Raw genomic sequence first — 23,755 nt, 5'->3', positions numbered from 1 at the left:
AATGGAGAAAACAAGACATTCCAGGATAAGAACAAATTTAAACAATACGTTGCCACAAATCCAGCCCTACAGAAAGTAATAGAAGGAAAATCACAACCCAAGGAATCCAACATTGCCAACACTGCCTACAATAACCCAGGCATCTAGCGACCCTTCAACAGCACAACTCAAAGAAGGGAGACACACAAACTCTTCTACCAAAAGCAATAAGAATAACCGGAGTTAACAACCACTGGTCATTAATATCACTTAATATTAATGGTCTCAATTCACCAATAAAAAGGCACAGGCTAAGAGATTGGATACAAAAACAGGATCCAACAGTCTGCTGTTTGCAAGAAACTCATCTCAACCACAAAGACAGGCATCTACTCAGAGTAAAGGGTTGGGAAAAGGTTTTTCAAGCAAATGGTCCTAAGAAAAAAGCAGGTGTGGCCATACTAATTTCTAACAAAACTGACTTCAAACTAAAATCAATCAGAAGAGATCAAGAGGGACACTTTATACTCATAACAGGAACAATTCAGCAGGATGAAGTCTCAATCCTGAATATCTATGCCCCTAATATAAAAGCACCCACTTATGTAAAAGAAATACTGCTAAAACTCAAGGCAGACATCAAATCACACACACTAGTAGTAGGAGACTTCAACACACCTCTCTCACCAATGGACAGGTCAATCAGACAGAAAACTAATAGAGAATTAATAGAATTGTTGGAGGTAATGAATCAAATGTACTTAACAGACATCTATAGAACACTCCACCCAAATAGGAAAGAATACACCTTCTTCTCTGCAGCTCATGGAACCTTCTCGAAAATTGACCACATACTTGGAAACAAAGGAAACCTCCACAGATACAAAAAAATATCAGTGTCCACCTGTGTCTTATCAGATCACCACGGATTAAAGTTAGAAGGCACCAACAATGCTACCCCCAGAAAGCTGACAAACTCATGGAAACTGAACAGTCAACTACTGAACCACACCTGGGTCAAGGAAGAAATTAAGAAAGAAATTAAAGTATTCCTTGAATTTAATGAAAACAAAGAGACAAAATACTCAAACCTATGGGACACGATGAAAGCAGTGCTAAGAGGAAAGTTCATAGCACTAAGTGCCCACTTAAAGAAAATAGAGAAAGCATACATTGGGGACTTAACAGCACACCTGAAAGCTCTAGAAAAAAAAGAAGCAGACGCGCCCAGGAGGAGTAGAAGACTGGAAATAATCAAACTGAGGGCAGAAATCAACAAAATAGAAACACAGAAAACAGTCCAAAGAATCAATGAAACAAAAAGTTGGTTCTTGGAGAAAATCAACAAGATTGACAAACCCCTATCCAAACTAATTAAATGACACAGAGAGAACACGCAAAAAAATAAGATCAGAAATGAAAAGGGGGACATAACCACAGAAACAGAGGAAATTCAGAGAATCATTAGATCTTACTACAAAAGCCTGTATGCCACAAAACTGGAAAATGCAAAAGAAATGGACACTTTTTTAGATAAATACCATATACCAAACCTAAACCAAGACCAGGTGAACGATCTAAATAGACCTGTTAGTCGCGAAGAATTAGAAACAGTTATCAAAAATCTCCCTTCCAAAAAAAGCCCAGGACCAGATGGTTTCAATGCAGAATTCTACCAGAACTTCCAAGAAGAGCTAATACCTATACTCCTTAATGTATTTCACAATATAGAAACAGAAGAGTCATTGCCAAATTCCTTTTATGAAGCTACAGTTACCCTGATACCAAAACCACACAAAGACCCAACCAAGAAAGAGAATTACAGGCCTATCTCACTCATGAACATTGACGCAAAAATTCTCAATAAAATACTGGCAAACCGAATCCAAGAACACATTAGAAAAGTTATCCATTATGATCAAGTAGGCTTCATTCCAGAGATGCAGGGCTGGTTCAACATACGCAAATCTATCAATGTAATCAACCATATAAATAAACTGAAAGAAAAAAACCATATGATCATTTCATTAGATGCTGAAAAAGCATTCAACAAAATTCAACACCCCTTTATGATAAAGGTCTTGGAGAGATTAGGGATACAAGGGACATACCTAAATATAATAAAAGCTATTTACAGCAAGCCGACAGCTAACATTAAATTAAATGGAGAAAAACTCAAAGCCATCCCACTAAAATCAGGAACACGACAAGGATGTCCACTCTCTCCATACCTCTTCAATATAGTGCTTGAAGTTCTAGCAATAGCAATAAGACAACATAAGGGGATCAAGGGGATCCATATTGGAAAGGAAGAAGTTAAGCTTTCATTATTTGCAGATGATATGATAGTATACATAAGCGACCCCAAAAACTCTACCAAAGAACTCCTACAGCTGATAAACACCTTTGGTAATGTGGCAGGTTACAAAATCAACTCCAAAAAATCAGTTGCCTTCCTATACACTAAGGATAAGGAAGCAGAGAGGGAAATCAGAGAAGCATCACCTTTCACGATAGCCACAAATAGCATAAAATATCTTGGGGTAACTCTGACCAAGGAAGTGAAAGATCTATTTGGCAAGAACTTTAAGTCTTTGAAGAAAGAAATTGAAGAGGACACCAGAAAATGGAAGGACCTCCCTTGCTCTTGGATTGGGAGGATCAACATAGTAAAAATGGCAATTCTACCAAAAGCAATCTATAGATTCAACGCAATCCCCATCAAAATCCCATCAAAATTCTTCACAGATCTGGAGAAGACAATAATCAACTTTATATGGAAAAACAAAAAACCCAGGATAGCCCAAACAATCTTATACAATAAAGGATCGTCTGGAGGCATTACCATCCCTGACTTCAAACTCTATTACAGAGCTACAGTACTGAAAACAGCTTGGTACTGGCATAAAAACAGAGAAGTCGACCAATGGAATAGAATAGAAGACCCTGACTTTAGTCCACAAACCTATGAACACCTGATTTTTGATAAAGGAGCTAAAAGTATACAATGGAAAAAATGGAAAAAAGAGAGCATCTTCAACAAATTGTGCTGGCAAAACTGGATGTCAATCTGTAGAAGAATGAAAATAGATCCATATCTATCACCATGCACAAAACTCAAGTCCAAATGGATTAAAGACCTCAATATTAGTCCAAACACACTGAACCTGATAGAAGAGAAAGTGGGAAGTACTCTACAACACGTGGGCACAGGAGAACACTTCCTACGTATAACCCCAGCAGCACAAAAACTAAGGACATCATTGAATAAATGGGACCTCCTGAGACTGAGAAGCTTCTGTAAAGCAAAGGACACTGTCACTAAGACAGAAAGGCAACCCACTGACTGGGAGAAGATCTTCACCAACCCCGCAACTGACAAAGGTCTGATATCCAAAATATATAAAGAACTCAAGAAATTAGACCGTAAAAGGTTAATCAATCCAATTATAAAATGGGGCACTGAGCTGAACAGAGACTTTTCAACAGAAGAAGTTCAAATGGCCAAAAGACACTTAAGATCGTGCTCAACTTCCTTAGCAATCAGGGAAATGCAAATCAAGACAACATTAAGATACCATCTTACACCTGTCAGAATGGCTAAAATCAAAAACACCAATGATAGCCTCTGCTGGAGAGGTTGTGGAGAAAGGGGCACTCTCATCCATTGCTGGTGGGAATGCAAATTGTGCAACCACTTTGGAAAGCAGTGTGGCGGTTTCTCAGGAAAGTCGGGTTCAACCTACCTCTCGACCCAGCAATACCACTATTGGGAATATACCCAAGAGATGCCCAAACATACAACAAAAGTATATGCTCAACTATGTTCATAGCAGCATTGTTTGTAATAGCCAGAACCTGGAAACAACCTAGATGCCCTTCAATGGAAGAATGGATGAAGAAAGTATGGAATATATACATATTAGAGTACTACTCAGCAGTAAAAAACAATGACTTCTTGAATTTTGCATACAAATGGACGGAAATAGAAAACACTATCCTGAGTGAGTTAAGCCAGACCCAAAAAGAGGAACATGGGATGTACTCACTCATATTTGCTTTCTAGCCATAAATAAAGGACATTGAGACTATAATTCGTGATTCTAGAGAAGCTAAATGAGAAGGTGAACCCAAAGAAAAACATATAAGCATCCTCCTGAATATTAACCTTCATCAGGCGATGAAAGAAGACAGAGACAGAGACCAACATTGGAGCACTGGACTGAAGTCTCACAATCCAAAGGAGGAGCAGAAGGAGAGAGAGCACGAGCAAGGGACTCAGGACCGCGAGGGGTGCACCCACACACTGAGGCAATGGGGATGTTCTATCGGGAACTCACCAAGGCCAGCTGGCCGGGGTCTGAAAAAGCATGGGACAAAACCGGTCTCGCTGAACATAACGGACAATGAGGACTACTGAGAACTGAAGAACAATGGCAATGGGTTCTTGATCCTATTGCACGTAATGGCTTTGTGGGATCCCAGGTAGTTTGGATGCTCACATTAATAGACCTGGATGGAGGTGGGTGGTCCTTGGACCTCCCACAGGGCAGAGAAACCTGCTTGCTCTTTGAGCTGAGGAGGGAGGAAGACTTGATTGGGGGAGGGGGGAATGGGAGGTGGTGGCGGGGAAGAGGCAGAAATCTTTAATAATTAAATAAATAATTAATAAAAATGTAAAAAAAAAGAAAAGAAAAGAAAAAAAGAAGTAAAAACAAACAAACAAAAAAAAAGTTTGCCAAAACACATGTAACTTATCTTTCTGATCAGTATTGCTTGTAACCGTAGGCATGGGGCTTCCTAATTTTCCTGACGAGGCACGTTCTCTGCAGAAACTGGAAATGACTGAACCTTGTTTGCCATGGGGACCTGTGAGGCCACCCCCTCACGTTTCCCGTCTGTATCAGGTTGCCTTGTCTATCTCTTGTAGACCTGCATTCATTCGTTCAATGTCTGCCTTTTCCACATCTTCTACATAAACCTGAAGGCTGAGACCTCCTATTTCTGTTATTTCTAGAAGATGCATTATTATTATTTCTGAAAATCCATTGTCTACAATTCCTTTTCATATGACCCATTTTGACACAATAAAAACATTTGGTATTCTGATGTCTCCTTTTACCATTGGAAATTGCTTCTTCTACCCATGCTTCAGTGCCATAATCAAATGTATCAACATTCAGTGTATGCAAGACCCATTCTTCCAAGTGCGCTGATCTGAGCATTAAAGGCCCCAAAATCCTTTTGCATTCCACATTTGCATTTTCATAAGCCAAAGACTCAATCATTATACATCTTGCTTCTGGGTCAGATATCCCTATTTGTACAGCTTTAGTTATTCTTTGTAAAATGTCACTGAAGGGTTCTCTCTGACCCTGTTTAACACTGACAAATGATTCCATTCTCTGTCTTGGGTCTTGCACCCTGTCCCAAGCCCTTAAGGCTTCTGTAGTACACATGGAGAGTGTGTTTTCATCCAAATTAGCTTGTTCCTGAGGGTCGGAAAAGAGCCCCTCTCCTAGAATTTGATCTAGGGAAATCTCAATTCCCTTCGCTCTTTCCTGCTGTTCTAAAAGTCTAGCCTCTTGTCTGAATAAGCATTTCCATTTCAATTGTGGTCCACTCTCAAGTACCGCAGAACTCATCTGTAGCCAGTCAGAGGGCGTTGCTCTACTTGTCGTGGCCCAAGATTTTAGCATCTCTTTAACAAAAGAGGCATGCATCCCAAAAGTCATTACAGCCTGTTTAATTTCTTTGAGATCATTCATACGGACAGGTTACCATGTATCTTCCTTGATGACCCTAGGGTTTCTGGAACCAACCACTTTCTCTGTTGTTACTACTGGAAAGGCAGGTAGAACTGTAGGTAGAGCTTTGTGGGAATTGTCCTGGAGAGATTTACCCACAGATGTAGTTAAAATTTGCCTTTCTACCCCTTGCTCTTTTTCATCAGAATTTAGAAATTCCTCAATCTTTTCAATTCTGTTCACCATTACCTTCTGCAATGTCTGAATCTCCTGTTCAGAATTATGTTCCAAAGCCTTCATTGAGGATTCTAAAGTATGAAGTTTGTCCATTAGAGATAATATCTCATCTTTGGACATAATTTTTATAGTATAAACTGTGCCTTCTTGTATTGACAATCTTTCCGCCAATCTGTCATAATATTTAGACAAAATCTGATTGTCACATTCAGCAGTTTTGATTCTCTCAGTTAATGTTTCAGTTCCTACTGAAAGGGACTGAAGCTTATGATCCAAATCAGCTGTTCCCTCTTCCATAGTAATGAATTTCTCCTTAACATCAGCCGTTAATGTTTCAGTTCTTACAGAAAAGGGACTGAAGCTTACGATCCAAATCAGCTGTTCCCTTTTCCATAGTAATGAATTTCTCCTTAACATCAGCCTGTACCTTTTCTAAATTTTGTTCAGTTTGTCGAGTTGTGTTAAACAAATATCTGTTCTCTGCCTGGAGAACTTCAAACTGATTCTTGAGAAGATTGTTTTTAAGGTTCAACCTCAGTCTCATAAAGACTTTATCATATTTCTATTATCAAACCTTATAGTACCAAGGAAAACTACGAATCCCAGAAAGATCCATATCTGTGGGGTGACAGACACTTCTTGTAAAATCTCCCACATGGTACAATCAAAAAGGCTGTTAAAGTCTTGAATGGTAAAGTTTTCAGATATTTTTCTTATTTATAAAAGAAAATTATTTACCTGTAATGACGTTTTCCTGCCAGTGGTGGCGAAAGAAGTGCACCTGAGTCCACATGGTCTAAGCCAGAGCCGGTCTGAAACAATTAACTCAAAACAAAAATTATTGTACTGCCTGTGAAGTTAGATTGTTCGCGGAAGGGGTCTCTTTGTCTGCTGCTGTGGCGACTTTTGCTTCAAAACCGCAGGTGCTTCCATTAATTCATGAAGCGGGGTTCCACTGAAACTTAGCCAAGGCAGGCAGGGAGCAGTTAATGTGCTCTGGCCCGAGTAACTCTGACCGACGGGGCAGGGCCTGCAGGCTAGGCATATGGGGCCGAGTGGGGACTGCTGCTCTGTGACTGTACTGTGGCCTGGAGTGGAGGAAGGGAAAGCGAGCCGGGAGCATGCTGTGAAAGCTAGTGGGCTATGCTCACTGGAGCCCAATCGCGCTTCCTGTGCTCCAGTAGCCAACTTGCTTGCAAAGGCTGGGAAAGATCAAGCTTGTGCCCCCCTGTGCCGGAGCAGGGGCAAAATAGCCTGACGTTGGACACCAAAATGTAACTGCATAAATAAATGCAGACAGATTGTAAAAATATATACAGCTTTAATGGGGAAATAGACTTACAGGACCACATGTTCCCGCAGGGAACAGGAAAGCAGAAGAAGGGGCTGCTGGGATCACGCCCGGCAGATTTATCAGTAAACATTAGCCCGAGGCAAACACGCCCCCTAATGGGTGGGGCTTATCCCTACACATGTTAGGTCTCTTCTGTTACTCCAAGCTCCAAATCTTCAGATAAATTTCAGGACTCACTTGCTACCTTAGAGTGTAACAACATTCAGTAAAAAAGAGCCCACAATATTGAAAGAGATGAAGGGGTGCTTATTGGAGGGTTTAGAGTGAGGGAAGAAAAGAAAGTGGAAAATGATGCAATTATGCTATATTCCCAAAATGAAAAGAGAGATAATAATAAGATATAATTTAAAGAAAGTGTCATTAATGGTTGACTAATTATAATGGTGTAGTTAGTAATCATGGTTGTCAACCAAAAACACCACAATACTAACTGTAGGTTATTCCATGTGTCAGAGAGGGAAGTCCCAGAGGATAAACAAGCACTGTGGAGTCCTGTTATTCTTGGTTGTTCCTAGAAATGGATGACAAGATCCTATGGTTAAGCAATAGACCTTGGTTTTGATGTGTAAAGAAATCAACTAGGCAGGGAGTGTCCTTTAGGAAATGTAAACATATTTTCAGCTTGAATGTAGAGTCCATTTGCACATTATACAATTTTTCTGAACATCATTATATTTTATAGATTGTTTCACTTGATTTGGTTTCTTCTGATTAATGATACCTGTATTTATTGCCAGTGGACATCTAGCAGCAGTTTTCTATTATTCATACAGTTAAGCTTTGGTAGTATCTCGTAACTTTGTGTCAGAGTCTTTGAATTCAGTATACAGGAAGAATAAAGTAATCAATATATGGGAGGACTTAAAGGTAGCACAGGACATATCAATAACCTTATAGAAGATCCTTCTCTAGTTTTAACATTTTATCTTCTAACAGTGTGGTTGCTTTGGCTCATATAGCCCAGGCCACACTATAAAATTCATTTAACTACACAGTATTATGTTTAGACTCATAATGTGTTTTAAAGCACATGCCATGGTTTTAAATGAATCATATATGACATGTGAACATGCATTGTTATCTTTACCCACCAGTATAGTTCTGGAGGCAAAGCAATTACTTAAATGTTCTAACAAGAATAGTTCTTTCTGACAGAAATGCTCAATTAATCATCCCAACAGAACCTGACCTTTAGCCTAATCTTATTAGTTTAGGAATATGAGATCATATGTAGTTCAGCAGGGTGAAGTGAACATACTGGACAGATGCAGGCTGTTGTGGTGCAAAACCATTGGTTGATTCCATGAAACTCCCTCTAACTAAATGTATAAATGCTTTGTCAGTTCAGTTCCTTCACAACCAATATTTTGAGCTACTGCAGAAGACCAAAGTCAGGCACTGCCATGGTAAATTTTCTGCTGCTGACTTTGGCATTTGGCCTGGCTCATGCTGAGGTAAATTCATTTGGTCCATGCATAGGCTTAATGTTCTTCAATTTCTGGGGATGTGATGTTTTGTCCAGTTAGTACATATTCATGAAATAACCTTTCTGACTTTCACTCAGTTATACTTTTTAATCTGATTCTCTAGGATGAAAGAAAGGAAATAAGATAACAATGGAATGAATATGCAGATGTTAAGAGGGCAAAACATCAGCAGCTCAAAGTTCTGGTTCAATGTGCTATGTTAATTAAGTCATCATATTGCACTGTGTTATTCTACATTTCTAGAAACATAATCTTGAAGTTATAAACAAAATATTATTGATTTATATTTCTAGTTAGCTTATGCATTTCCAATGATTGAGATCAATGGTCTTTGCTGTTTTCTTTAGATTGAAGGAAAGTGGGATACCATTGCCATCGCTGCTGACAATGTGGACAAGATAGAAGAAGAAGGACCTTTGAGGCTCTACATTCGTGAACTTACTTGTAGTGAGGAATGTAACAAATTGGAAGTCACATTTTACGTCAAGTAAGCCAATGGTCAACCATCTAAACTGAAGGGAATATTTCCATTTTTCTAATTTTATGTTGTTAAACTTACAGTGGCATGTTTTGGTTTTGGTCATTAAATTGAAGTACTCATCATCAATGTGATTATGTCATTCTATGATGGTTTAGTTCTAGACATCACACAAAAGTTAGATATTATCTCCAATTCCATGAGTGTTTCCTCAGAAATCCTTTGGTTGGAGTCCAGTGGTTGAATTTAGTGCTCAATTATTAGCTGCAGCTGACTAAAAGGATTTCATTTCTAGTAATTTGAAAGGTATATGTGAACATTTGGTTCAAAATCACACATACTATATTATAAAGTCAATGCTGTCATAAAAAGTCTTCCACAGAAAGGTCAGATAAGTCTATTGCAAATTATTTTTTTTGGTGCTCTAGTTTCAAAGACACTCTATGACATTTGGATGACGATGTTCATTGTAAAAGTGTATAATGCCATAAGAACTAAGAAAGCCTAGAACTATTTCTACAATCGTAAGTTTTTGATTACAAATTAAATCACTTAAAGCACATGCATATAATCCTAAAATACATATTATAACTGGAGTAGAACAAGAGAATTAACATATTGAAAGCCATACTCAGTGAATAGTGAAATTGGGATAAGAAAGCCATCAGAGTCTTCATAGCACTTGGAAAAATTATCACAAGTAAAGTAAGTCATGTTTAGGATTTACAAACAGGATAATATTTTCTAAACAGAATTAGGAGAATTGAGGTAAGCTTAGGTACTTCTGTTCCAGCTCTGTATACTGTTCATAGATTCTATTACTTCATCAAATTCTTTATAATACTTGAAGATCTTTAATATGAATTAAAGGATATAAAGTATAAACCAGGATACCTCTGTTTGATTTTTAGTGCGAATGGCCAATGTTCAGAGACAAAAATCATTGGTTATAGGCAAGAAGATGGCACATACAGAACCCAGTGTAAGTATGGGTTCTGGGAGCTTCTCTATGAACAAAAAATCGTGAGTGTGCACACATACATGGACACTACAACCACTCATAGGTACATGAACCTAGAACATGGTTACTTGGATAGTTATCAATTCTTCTAACCAGTTGAGATATGCTACAAAGTCAGAGTACATTGTAGGTCATCTGAAGTTTAGGTGGAGAAGAACACTATTACCTGAAGATGTAAGCAATGCTAACAATATCTCCAAATAGTTTCCTGTATGAAAACTTATTTCTATATAATATTCAGTGTCTTTTCCTTCATACAGTATCCTGAACAGGTCTGCCACTCAGTGATAGGTCTCAGTGGCCTCAAAAATCTTTACAAACTTTATGCCTCAGACTATCTACTACTTATATTGCAGGCATTATCTATCATCCCAGATTTTTGGAAAATTTAAATTGATGGTGCTATTTTACAGTTTAATTTTCTTTTATTTTGTAGAGATCATAACATTTAGGTCATATGATGATACATTTCAATTTTGAAAAGCAGTAAGGGAAAAATATGTTTAAGAATTTCAGACTGACTAATTTTGTAAAAATTCTTAAGATAAGAGCAATATTATTCAACTGAATTATACACAGGATGACCTTTCATTTGACCTTAAAATAAGGGAAGGCACATTCTTCTGGCAAGTCTATTGTTTTCCAAGTTTACATGCTTATTTAAAGAAGTCCAGTGCTATAAAGTGACCAGATCCTAAAATCCCCCTTTCCCTTGAATAATACTTATCATTGAATCAGTGTCAGTAAGTGGAAATACCTCATACATGTAGACACACACACACAGACACACACACACACACACACACACAGAGAGAGAGAGAGAGAGAGAGAGAGAGAGAGAGAGATACACAGAAACACACAGAGAGAGACACACACACAATATGAAGGTCTGGTAAAATTAAAATGTTCATTCTTACATCTTTTGCATACATCATCTTGTAAGATGAAAACTTTCATGCATATCTCTAATTAGTACAGTTAGTCTCTTTTTGTATATGTATCAATTTGTCCACCAAATATTACCATAGTGTGACACCAAAGTTTTACAGTTTTCAGTAATTGACATGTGGCCTTTTAGGATATGGTTATAGGGGGAAGAAATAGCCAACAGAGTGATCCCACAGGTCTTGATGCAAAGAATTCAGAGAAAATGGAATATGTCTGTACCTAAGATTCACTATCAGGTTTAAAGAGTTGGAAATATTGGTTACTGTGTTATGATAGGATATGTAAAATAAATGATTATAGGAATATATTTGCACACATGTGTCATATGATAGTGAATCAGAGATGATTGCTAGAGTTGGGATCAATATTAATGTTTAGTCAACAGGTGACATCAAACAAAGTAGAAAACTAAGTGACACTCATTTTGAAATTTTTCCATTATTACAGTTGAAGGTGATGGTAGATTTAAATCTGTGCATGCAACACCAGACAACATAGTCTTTGTTTGTCAGAATGTGGATAGAGCTGGCCAGACAACAAACCTGATTTTTGTTGTTGGTAAGAATGGTAGTGCGTTTTTGGAATGGTAACAAAGGTATCACCCTGAAACTGAAGATTAAGTCAGATTCACACTCAAAATACTGTATCATGGTATTTCTAGACTCCTGTCCACTAAATAACAATCTGATTGTTGTGTGGATCAACTTTTACATTATAATTTAATTTGAGTAGTATAGTCATTGAATACTAGAGGCTAAGGGGAAGACTATTGGAAGTGTTTATGTTCATGTTTCCTCACTAGAAACAATGAAGCAAATATTATTTTCCCAAAGTTCAGACATTTTTGAGTGTCATTTGACCCAGTGTGTACTAAATTAAAACATGAACTCTAGAGTATAGAGCCGGCAGAAATGTGAAGGTTCCATTGACAGGTATTCATGACTCTCTAGTGTTATGTTTCTGAAAGTATATAGGGTTGAGATGAATGAATTCTTTAGGAATGTTGTTTTATTTTTTTGATACATCATGAAACCCTAAAAAGTGATGTCATACAACCATATACATATAGACTTCATTAAATGTATCCATGGAATCTGAGGAAAATTTTTATTGAATTTATTGATCCAACCAGGGTAGTTGAATTTTGAGCAGTTGGGATTTTCCATTGCGTATCATGAAGGCACATGAAGGTAGCAATGTAAATACTGCAGAATTCTACTGAATGTGTCTGTGATATTGTTATTCCTGCAATGTAGGAAAAAGTCAATCTTTGACTCCTGAACAATATGAAAAACTTGAGGAATTTGCCAAGGAACAGAACATTCCAAGAGAAAACATCCGAAATGTTTTGGCTACAGGTAACCTCAATGAATATTTTTTGCTCATAGCATATATATATTCTGTGTATCGATGTATTCATATATATATATATATATATATATATATATATATATATATATATATAGAATCTATCTATCTATCATCTATGTATCTATGTATCTATCATCTATCTATCTATTTATCTATCTATCTATCATCTATCTATCTATCTATCATCTATCTACTCAGTAAGGACCCTGAGTTTAGACTATGTCTAGTCATATGCTATCTTTCAGTTGCTATTTCCAGCAATAATCCTTGGGGAGCTGTTCTCATATTCTTATGAGAACATTTATGTCAGTCCTTACGCTACTTATGTTCTTTTACAGATACTTGTCCTCAATAAGGACCTTCTGTAGGTGAGTAGAACAGAATCCAGGCCTAACCATCTTGATATTTGAATGAATTTGTGCTTATTACATAAAAAATTATAAAAAATATGTGATCAAAGAAAAAATGAACTCAAAATTGGCAAAATCAAGACAGGATATTATGTGTCTTTTAAAGCAGAAAATCTTACAGTGATAGAAATGAAGGATAGGATTTTTTATAAATATTTATAAAACAATGTGAAGGATTTTATCTAATTCAGAATTACTAATATTTTTATATAGAGGAATATTCCATCAAGAAAATATGTCTTGTCATTTGAAAAATCTTACTTTACTTATAATTTTGTACTATATTTTTTTGTCACAGATACAGTACAAGCATGTTGATCTTTTCAGTATATTCCTTGAAACCTCTCAATACAAATTTTTATGTAGCATCACAGAATGTCATTATTTTCTGCCAACAGTGATCTTATACAATCCAAAGCACAAGATATTGGTGATTTATAGGAAAGGAACTATTTGTGTGAAATCCTTTCTCTATACTCAATATATTGTTATGTTTAACTTTGCTTCCACAAACTCTCAATGACCAAATCTTTCCTGTCTGTTCAATAATGTTTTAATTTTTGCTTTCATGCCAGCAAAGATATATGAGGAATGGAATCATGCATCATATTCTCTTCATCTTCGCAACAGGATCACATATAAATCACCATTTCTTTTTAAATGAATTCTCCCTTCTCCTGTGAAGTCAGAATACTACATACCAAATTCCTGACTTGCCTTTTCTTTCCCTTTTTATGATCTATGAGCTCATCTTACTTTTTGAATGATTAAATAAAGTGATTCAAGAAGCAATATTACACCTTCATCTTGGGCTGCAGGGTCTGCTGTGCTCTTCTGGACCCCGCCCTGCCTGCCACGTTCTTCCTTTTGTCCCTGGCTCATTGGGCTACCAGGCATCCCTGTTTAGGTGCTGAGGAGTTCCATCTGAACTGGTGAGTGTGTACTATCCAGGGGCTGATTGTCCCGAAAGAGAGCACAAACCCTCCTCTCCCAGCTCCTGCTGCAGGGCCCCTTTTCTTACACATGAAGCAGCCCTCCAGCCCACCCCCCCCCCAAGCCTGCCCTGCTGTCTGCTAGGTCCTCTGCTCAAGAACAATTTTCCCGCTCCTACACTAAGGCTACCCACCCAGAGCAGTGAATGCCTGCCTACTGGGCAGGCCTCAAGGTCCCCCGCAAGGGAGCGCGGGCACCTTCAGCTTGGGCTGAAGGGTCTCCTGTACTCTACTGGACCCTGCCCTGCCTGTCACTTTCTTCCTTTTGTCCCTGGCTCATTGAACTACCAGGCGTCCCTGTTAAGGTGCTGAGGAGTTCCATCTGGACGGGTGAGTGTGTGCTATCCAGGGGCGGACTGTCCGGGAAGAGAGCACAAACCCCCCTCCCCCAGCTCCTACTGCAGGGCTCTCTTTCCTACACACGCCCCCCCCCCCCAAGCCTGCCTTGTCTGCAAGGTCCTGTGCTGAGGAACAGCTTCCTGCTCCTACACTAAGGCTACCCACTCAGAGTGGTGAGTGCCTGCCTACCGGGCAGGCCTCAAGGACCCCCAAAAGGGAACACAGGCACCTTCAGCTTGTGCTGCAGGATCTCCTGTATTCTACTAGACCCCACCCTACCCCCCACATTCGCCCTTTTGTCCGCTGGTCATTGGACTACCAGGTGTCCATGTTTCGGTGCTGAGGAGTCCATCTGGAAGGGCACGGTTCCTGCCATTGTCAAGTGTACTTCGCATTTACTCTTCTATAAGGTTCAGTGTGGCTGGTCTTATGTTGAGGTCTTTGATCCATTTGGACTTGAGTATTGTGCATGGTGATAGATATGGGTCTATTTTCATTCTACCAGTTATAAAGGAGTGCTTTGCTTTTGTATACTTTTTGCCTTGTTTCTATGTACTTTTGATTTTTATTACTGTTATTAATTGAGGTATTATTTCTTGCAAGGTAAGGCAAGAGTTTCTCATGATCATGTATGTGAGTAAGGGTGGGTTTTAGAGTTTAGGTAATGCTTTTTAGTCTGTATAAAATGTCATACAAAATAAAGCTTGTTGTTCAGTTGTTCATACTCTGCATCCCCTATGTCCTGATTTGCGTGAGACCCTTACCCAGGGACCCCAACGTACTAGACATTGACACACTCGAACCCACAGAGGTTTCTGGTTCCTGCCTATTCCCTTTGATGTCCCAGACCAATGCCCAGACCCACAGAGGTCATAGTTCATACCTACTTCTTCTGGGATCCCAGAATCATGCCTGGACCCACAGAGATTTCTGATTCCTGCTTTCTCCCTCATAGGTCCCAGAACAACAAGAAAAAGCAAAAGGAATTGAGATTTCCCTAGATCAAATTCTAGGCAAAGGACTTTACTCTGATCCTCAGGATCAAACTCTTTATGATGACCACACCTTGTCCCTATGTAGCACAGCAGCTTTAAAAACTTGAGACAGGATTCAAGAACTAGGAAAGAGTTGAATTATATCTTAGGGCTAGACAGGGTCAAAGAGAACCTTTTGGTGACTTTTTGCAGAGACTAACTAGGGCTCTACAAATAGGGGTAACTGACCCAGAAGCTAGACTATGATAACTGAAGCTTTGGCTTATAACAATGTCAACTTAGAATGCAAATGATCCTTGGGCCTTTAAAGATCAGATCAGCACCCATGGATGAATGGGTCTGGCATACAATGAATGTTAAGACACTTGACTATGGTCCTGAAGCTTGGGTAGGAGAAGCAATTTCCAGTGGTAAGAGAAGACATCAAAATACCAAATGTTTTAATTGTGGTAGTATAGGACATCTAAGAAGGGATTGTAGACAAGGAATTCCTAGGAATGTCTCCTTTATGAATGACAAAAATAGGAGGACTCAGCCTTCAGGTATATGTAGAAGGTGTGGCAAAGACTGACACTGGACCAATAAATGTAGATAAAAGAAAGATAGGAAAGGCAACCCAATATCATCAAGAAACACCATGGGGGACCTCTCACAGGCCCCCATGATGAATGTGGTCCACTCATTCCCAGTTACTGTGGAGAACATGTCTCACCAGGAAAATTTTAAAAATCTAATGCCTACTGTTAAAAAAAATACTGGTCTGAATGATAGAATAAATGTGGAGGATGAGTCAAAAACTCCAGTAGGGCATAGGAAACAGATATTCTGACAGGCTTCTATAAATGATCAAAGACCAAAGCTAAGAGTGTGTATAAATGGCATTTTTATTGAAGACTTGCTAGACTCGGGTGTGGGTATAAGTACCATTACTCCAGAATCTTGACATCAAAATTGGCCTCTTCAAGAGGTAGATGTTCAGTTCCTGGGAATTGGAACCCTATCTTGGGTAAAACAAAGCCCAAGATGGGTTGAATGCATAGGGCAAGAAGGGAAAATAGGAAGAATAAGGCCATGTGTAACTAATATCGCAGGGAAATTGTGGGGTAATGACTTATTGCAACAATGGGATACTCAAATTAACATTCCTGCAGCCCCCAAAACTTATATTTCTAGTGAAAATATTAGAAGATATTATAGAGGACAGACACCACCAGTCATTCGGGCTGATCAAGAACACAAAACAGTTGATAAACCTTCAGAGGTACCAACAGCCCTACCTTTAAAATGTTTAATAAAGCAATATGGGCTAAACAGTGGCCTCTAGCTGAGGAAAAGTTGAAGGCTTTAGAACAGCTGGTACAAGAGCAACTAGATGTTCAACATATAGAAGAATCTACCAGCCCTTGGAATTCTCCTGTTTTTGTTGTTAAAAAGATAACTGGAAAATGGAGAATGGTGACAGATCTTAGAGCTATCAACAAGATTATTCAACCTATGGTCCCTCTACAATCTGAAATTCCTCACCTTCTCTGTTACCAAAGGCATGGCCTCTTACTGATTTAAAGGGTTGTTTCTTCACTGTACCTTTACAAGAAAAGGATAGAGAAAAATTTTCCTTCACAGTTCCTACTTATAGCAATTCCCAGCCTACTAGAAGATATCAACGGACTGTCCTCCCATGGGGAATGCTCAGTAGCCTCACCCTGTTCCAATACTTTGTCAGCCAGCCATTGGAAATAATATACATAAGCAATTTCCTAAGTCTATAATCTACCATTGTATGGATGACATTTTGTTATCTGATTCAAATACAAATACTTTAGAAAGGATTTTTGAAGAAGTAAAGAAAATCTTGCCTAATTGGAGATTACAAATGCTCCTGAAAAGATTCAAAGAGGAAATACTTTTAATTACCTAGGTTACAGAATAGGTTTACAGAAAATTAGAACACAATAGGCACAAATTAGGAGAGACCAGTTGCAGACTCTTAATGACATTCAAAGATTATTAGGAGACAGTTCCAATCTACAACTGGCTGTTGGGATAACACCTAATCTAATAATTCATTTAAACAAAATCTTAGATGGTGATAAAGACTTGAATAGTCCCAGAGAATTAACAGCTGAATCAGAAAAGGAATCGACGATTGTTGAGGAGAGATAACAGGAAGCACATGTGGATAGGATGAATCCAAATCTGAATTGTATTCTCATCATATTGCCTTCTGAAATTCTCCTACAAGAATTTTAATGCAGAGGGAGGATATTATCTTAGAATGGCTCTTTTCTATCACATAAACCAAGTAAAATTAAAAATTTATGTAGAAAAGGTCTCTGTTTTAATTATAAAAGGTAAATTGAGATTTCATCAATTAGCAGAGATTATAGTGCCTTTTACTGCTGGAGAAATAAAAAAAAAGTTATGGGAAAACAATGAACCCTGGCAAAGGGCTTGTCCTAATTTTTTGGGAGAAATTAATAGCAATTAGCCCCAAAGCGATAGACTTAACCTTATAAAGAGAACTTCTTAGAATCTTCCCCAAATTGTACATGATGAACCAATAACTGGAGCCCATACATTTTATACTGAATAAAATAAATCAAGGAAGGTAGGTTACAAATCAGAAGAATTAAGTAAGGTGGAAGAAAACCCTTATAATTCTGTCCAGAAGGCAGAATTATATGCTATTCTTATGGTAGTAAGGGATTTTAAAAAACCTCTCCACTAGTTACTGATTCACAATATGCACAAAGAGATATCTTGCACATTTAAACTGCTGAATTTATACAAGATGATGCAAAACTGACTTCATTATTTATCCAGGTGCAAGACATAATAAGGAATAGGCTTTGTTTTATATACATAACACACACCTAGTCCCATACAGGTCTACCAGGTCCTCTAGCACAAGGTAATGCAGAAATTGATCAATTATTGAATGGAAGCGTGTAGCAGGCCTCTGAATTTCATTTTAAAAATCATGTTAATAGCAAAGGTTTAAAGAAAAAGTTTTCTATTACATGACAACAAGGTAAGGAGATTATAAAGAGATGTCATACTTGTTCATTCTATAATCAAACATCATTGCCCACAGGGAGTAACCCAAAGGGTACTCAGAGGAAAGAGATCTGGCAGATGGATATGTTCTACTTTATGGAATTTGGTAAATTAAAGTATGTACACCACAGCATAAACACGCATCTAGGTTTTATATTGCCTACTTTTAACATGAAAACATCTCTAAGCGTGTTAAGAAACATCAACATATCCTCGTTTCATCCAAACGTGTCATTTTATTTGTCGTCTATGGTCGGCTTGATGGTCACTCCTCTTCTGATCTGGCCCCAGCCTATCAGGCTGAAAAAATAAAATAGAAGAAATCGTTTATTTTTAAATTCGGTTCACATGTTCACTATGCCTGATGTCCAGTTCAGACATGCTCTTAATATATGTATATATATGTACATATTTATATGTATATATGTACTCATGTACACCATATATGTATATATTTATAAGTGCACATATGCGTACATGTATATATGTCTACATATGCATACAACATCATATATGTATACATTTATATGTGTATATATGTGTGCATGTATATATACATGTATGTGTATATACACACGCCGTATTTTCTCAATTGGCCGTGACAAAACTGACACACTCACCGCCAGTGTTTCTCCACGCGTCGGCTCAGAGCAATTTTTTCTCCCACTTCTGTGCACACAGGATTGGTGAGGACGATTTTCCCTAAGTCGGCCTTGATGGCGCTGACTCTGCCTCCTGTGGACAAGGATCCTATGTTCACCATGAGCACTTCACTCTTGGACAGCTTCTGAACCTGAGGGAGGAAACATAGTTAAGAGAAAAGGAACTAAAACTTTCTAAAATAAACCAGAGATATAGTTAATCCTGGCCGCACATACAACATACATGGACACGGCAATACCACTGTTTTTTAAAATTTAAAGCACCGTCACTTTTCTTTGCCGTGACCTTATAGGAAATATTTGTTTATTATTTATCCCTTTTGTGATTCTATTTTAAATAAAAGGGGCTGTGATACCACACAATATTTCATAGCTGTGAAGCCGTTATTAAAGAACTCACCTTGGCGGCTTTTTTGTCTCCCTCTGTGCGCACGCCCAGGAGCCGTCTCAGCAGGAAGTAGGAAATTTCTAATTCTGTGAATATTTCAGGTAGAGTGCCAACAGCACCGAGGACCTGCCCCACCATGCGGTCTGTGCGGCACAACGTCGGGTCGATTTTTGTTCCGACACCTGATAAAAATGTGGGTAGACATATATAATTTTTATTTTATATTTTATTTCTTTAAAATTAATAAGAAATTGAAGGGTTAATTTTAAACAGAGTAGCATAAATCGTACATGCTAAGAACTAGGTTTTTGTCATGTAAATAAAACTAAGTAAGTACATCCAGAGACCTCTACAACTGTTTCTCTGGGACTCACTGCAGATTTCAAACTCATTTTCTACAAAATTTGCTTATACCACACAGACATACATGTACGCATAACATATCATATAAATACATGTACACATAACGGGTTAAAAGTCACCCTATTCATAAAACTGGAATGTATTCTTCATATGTTCATAAACACGCATTTTATATTGTAAAAGTCAAAGTTTAACTGAATATATATAATCATACATAATATATAAGATATATAATATATAATAGCATATAATATAATACATAATAATATAATGACATATGATATATAATATGTAAAATAATTATAACTCAATAATATATGTAACATATAATAATATATAACGTATATAATATATACTAATATAATAAGGCATAATACTATATATCTATATTATACATATATGCCCATTACCAAATTAGATTGTCATACAATTAAACACACACGACCATCTTTGGAATAACACGTCTCCCCTGGAAAGGAACAGAAATCAAGGAAAACACATTTCTCCATCAGAGTAAAATCCGCACCGATGAGACCGCCCGGAACCGCATACTGAAGATCGTTGTGTTCTGCGAACAGTGACACAATCTTGGAGAAGATCGGTTTACACATGAGTTTCCCTTCCATGTCCTTGGAAATGATTCCTGGTCTCACTTCTATTTCCTGGCCCACCTAGAACATGTATGAATGAATTAATGATATCTGGCGGCTACACATGACTTTAACCTGTAAAAATGTCTGAAAAACATGATTAAAACTAAAATATTATCCCTCCTGCTTACAAGGACAATTTTGGACAGTGTAAAAAATATTTTTTAAAACCATTCAATTTAAGTAATTACCCATAACAGACTCCACATGGGAGTCACATGTAACATGTAAATATAATAAAATATTTAGAAAAACTCCAGACAACAATTAAATAAAATTTACTTTTAACCGAGAACAAAACCATAGATTTTAACCAAGCACACATATGGTGTACATACATATACATGTGCAAACACACATACATAAATATTTTTTAAAAAATATTTGGCAAAACCACATCAAACAATTCAATAAAACTTACTTTTAAACGAGAACAAAACCATTGATTTTAACTTATTTTTAGGGCGGATGGGGGTCACACTAAAAAGTTAAAACATGATTTACCTTTAATACTCCTTTTAAAATGCTACCACCAGCGACGCCCCCTTTGAGGTCATCAACTTCACAGCCAGGTTTGTTCACATCAAAAGACCGGATGACTAGGGGGGAAAACAGCGTGGATGCCGAGCAAACATGCAATAAGCCGGTTAAAAACATGAGATAAACCATTAAAAACATTAAATAAACACATTAAGGAAGAAATCTGTTAAAAACACGAAATAAACATTTAAAAACATGAAATAAACATATTAGTAAAAAATAATCACGATTAGGGGTGGAAAGGCGAATTCCTCACCGATAAGTCGGGGTTCTGAGGTGAAGTCTCTGAGAGGCACCGGAATTTTCTTTACTATATACTCACACACGACTTCAATGTTGTATTTTAACTGAGCAGAAATTGGAATAATAGGAGCTCCTTCCGCTACCGTACCTGAGGGGCAAAATGCAAAATTATGTTCTACATACAACAAACACACTAAAAAAGCTCCTTAAATACCCCCAGACACCTCAGCTAACAAACAGAAATGATCATCTTCATGGTATTTTCATCTTAAATAACTGTTCCTTAAGAGCATGAGATGACACGTCTACTATGGTGACTCGAACATGCTTACATATCAATTACAGATCAAGGCCTCTCACCTTGTACAAACGCCAGGATCTGCTCGTACTGCTCCTTAGCCTGACTTTCCTTTATCAGATCAATTTTATTTTGCAGGATCAGAATGTGTTTCAGCTTCATGATTTCAATGGCGGCCAGGTGCTCAGACGTTTGCGGTTGAGGACAAGACTCGTTACCCGCTAAATCAATTTTTAAAAACACATTTTTAACATGTGAAACATGCATGAAGGATTTCTTAATAAAATCAGAAGTTTGTGATTGAGGGTCCCTCATAGCTTTAGGGTCTCTTATAAATAATAATAAGTATAATAAATAAAAACAACAACAACAATAATAATTTAGAGTCTCTCAGGTCCCTCATGGCTTTAGGGTCTCTTTTAAAGGATTCTCAGACTTCACACGGATGGGATCACAACTGTTTCTGATTTTACCTATCAACAGGAGAGCGGCGTCCATCACGGCTGCACCGTTCAGCATGGTTGCCATCAGAATATCATGGCCGGGACAGTCGACAAAGGAGACGTGTCTAATGGGGAAATAATAATAATGATAATAATGATAATAAATATAATAATAGTAATAAATATAATAATAGAAAAATAATCATCAGTCTTCAAATAAGATCAATAATAATAATAAATATAACAATAATAATAATAGAAAAATAATCATCAGTCTTCAAATAACTCATACTTTTATTTTAATTATTTTATCTTAAAATAATTTAGGCTACTGAACAAACTGTGTTATATGTCTTTGAAAAAAAGATGTCATCCCAAATTTTTATCCACACCTTAACAAAAAGAATAACCATCAATTTACGTCATAAATTATTTGAAAACTGTAAATATTTCAATAAGCAGTGAGATAATCACCTGACTAGTCTGAAATTCCCTTTGGTTCCTGGAATGTCTGAAGGAAACTCATCAGGTGTGCTACTTCCACAAGATCTGTAACATTCTGGGCGGAGACAACTGGAGTCGTCCAGCTTATAAATCTGAAAGTTTCAGAGAAAATTTTGAATTTGTCTACTGCTGTCATCAACAGTTAGGACAGCAACCACTTCCCAAGTGTATTAGGTACCTTGGCATTTGCATATCCAAGTTTTATGGTGATATTCCTTTCTAGTTCATTTTTGAACCTGACAGTGTGAACACCAGAAATGGCTTTGACAACTGTCGATTTTCCATGAGCAACATGACCAATTGTACCTACAAAAATAAAAAAAAAATAATATGCATATAATTACTCCAAATAGTTTAAGAGACTAGTGAAAACTGTTGACTTTATATTTATTAAATAAATAAATAAAGGCTTGAAAGGTATAGAGAAATATTGTTTCAAAGAGAAATAAATAAATACATAAATAAAATAATGAATATAATAAATAAAAATAATAAATAAGTAAAGAAATGAGCATAATAAATAAATGTAAGCAATAAATAACAAATGAAATAGATATATAAATAAAAATAAATATAAATAGTACATAAATAAGTAAATAAAATAAATAAATAAAGCTCCTGAATCAAGAAGTGAAAACTCTTACCTATGTTAATGGTGGCCTGTCTGCTGATGACTTCGTGTGAAAGGGGAGTCAACTTGGTCACATCCTGCAAAAAACATTTCAATGGTTTTCCTATCTCCCTGTCTGTACCTCACTTTTTTTTAAAGTGTAAAGAAATTTCTGATGGAAAACGTCATTAATCACAGTCCCCACGATCAGGTCCAGGAGTGAAATTTTCTGACTTGGAGCTCTAAGAATGTCAGGAAGACCTAATCCCAACGCTTTTCTCCACTATACAGACTTTGTTTAAGAAGCAAAAACTCACCAAGGTGGCGAGTTCCTGACGAGAAAGGTGCGGCTGACCGAGAGTCACACCAGCTTCTCCGCCCGCCATCTTCTTCACCGGAGACTGTGGTCAACGTAGTTACGTCACAGAATGCGCAGAATCTCGTGGGCGGGGCAGAAAAATGGCGAGAAGAAGGTGGCTAAGGACCCAGCCTGAAAAAAACGGGAATAGAATGTGGGCCTGCTACCTGGATGTCACACTCTGAATGCCTTTCTACACTAATTCTAGGAAAATCAATAAAATAACACGGTACAAACTTTCCATCGGACTTAATAAATATTTCCACCTCCAAGGAACCTAT

At 37.4% G+C, this 23,755-nt stretch overlaps 2 protein-coding genes across 2 annotated transcripts; one reads left to right on the top strand and one right to left on the bottom strand.

The window, feature by feature from the left end:
• The first annotated feature begins 8,720 nt into the window (after positions 1-8,720).
• On the top strand, positions 8,721-12,977 carry LOC130868380 (odorant-binding protein-like). Its single transcript, XM_057760620.1, has 6 exons — positions 8,721-8,771; positions 9,152-9,291; positions 10,194-10,264; positions 11,699-11,809; positions 12,508-12,609; positions 12,961-12,977. The coding sequence occupies exons 1-6, from the start codon at positions 8,721-8,723 to the stop codon at positions 12,975-12,977; spliced, it is 492 nt and encodes a 163-aa protein (XP_057616603.1).
• A 5,674-nt stretch (positions 12,978-18,651) lies between these two features.
• Positions 18,652-23,502, bottom strand: LOC130867679 (eukaryotic translation initiation factor 2 subunit 3, Y-linked-like). Its single transcript, XM_057759791.1, has 12 exons — positions 23,434-23,502; positions 23,151-23,214; positions 22,685-22,812; positions 22,477-22,598; positions 22,033-22,127; positions 21,622-21,780; positions 21,275-21,409; positions 20,983-21,077; positions 20,355-20,499; positions 19,478-19,647; positions 19,036-19,208; positions 18,652-18,715 (listed from the first exon to the last, which is right to left on the bottom strand). Exons 1-12 carry the CDS (start codon positions 23,500-23,502, stop codon positions 18,652-18,654), a joined length of 1,419 nt encoding a protein of 472 aa, XP_057615774.1.
• Positions 23,503-23,755: the final 253 nt, after the last annotated feature.

This window comes from Chionomys nivalis, chromosome X (genome assembly GCF_950005125.1).
Source record: "Chionomys nivalis chromosome X, mChiNiv1.1, whole genome shotgun sequence".
In the NCBI taxonomy this organism is placed as follows: Eukaryota; Metazoa; Chordata; class Mammalia; order Rodentia; family Cricetidae; genus Chionomys; species Chionomys nivalis.
This window is presented reverse-complemented; position numbering and strand designations above follow the sequence as displayed.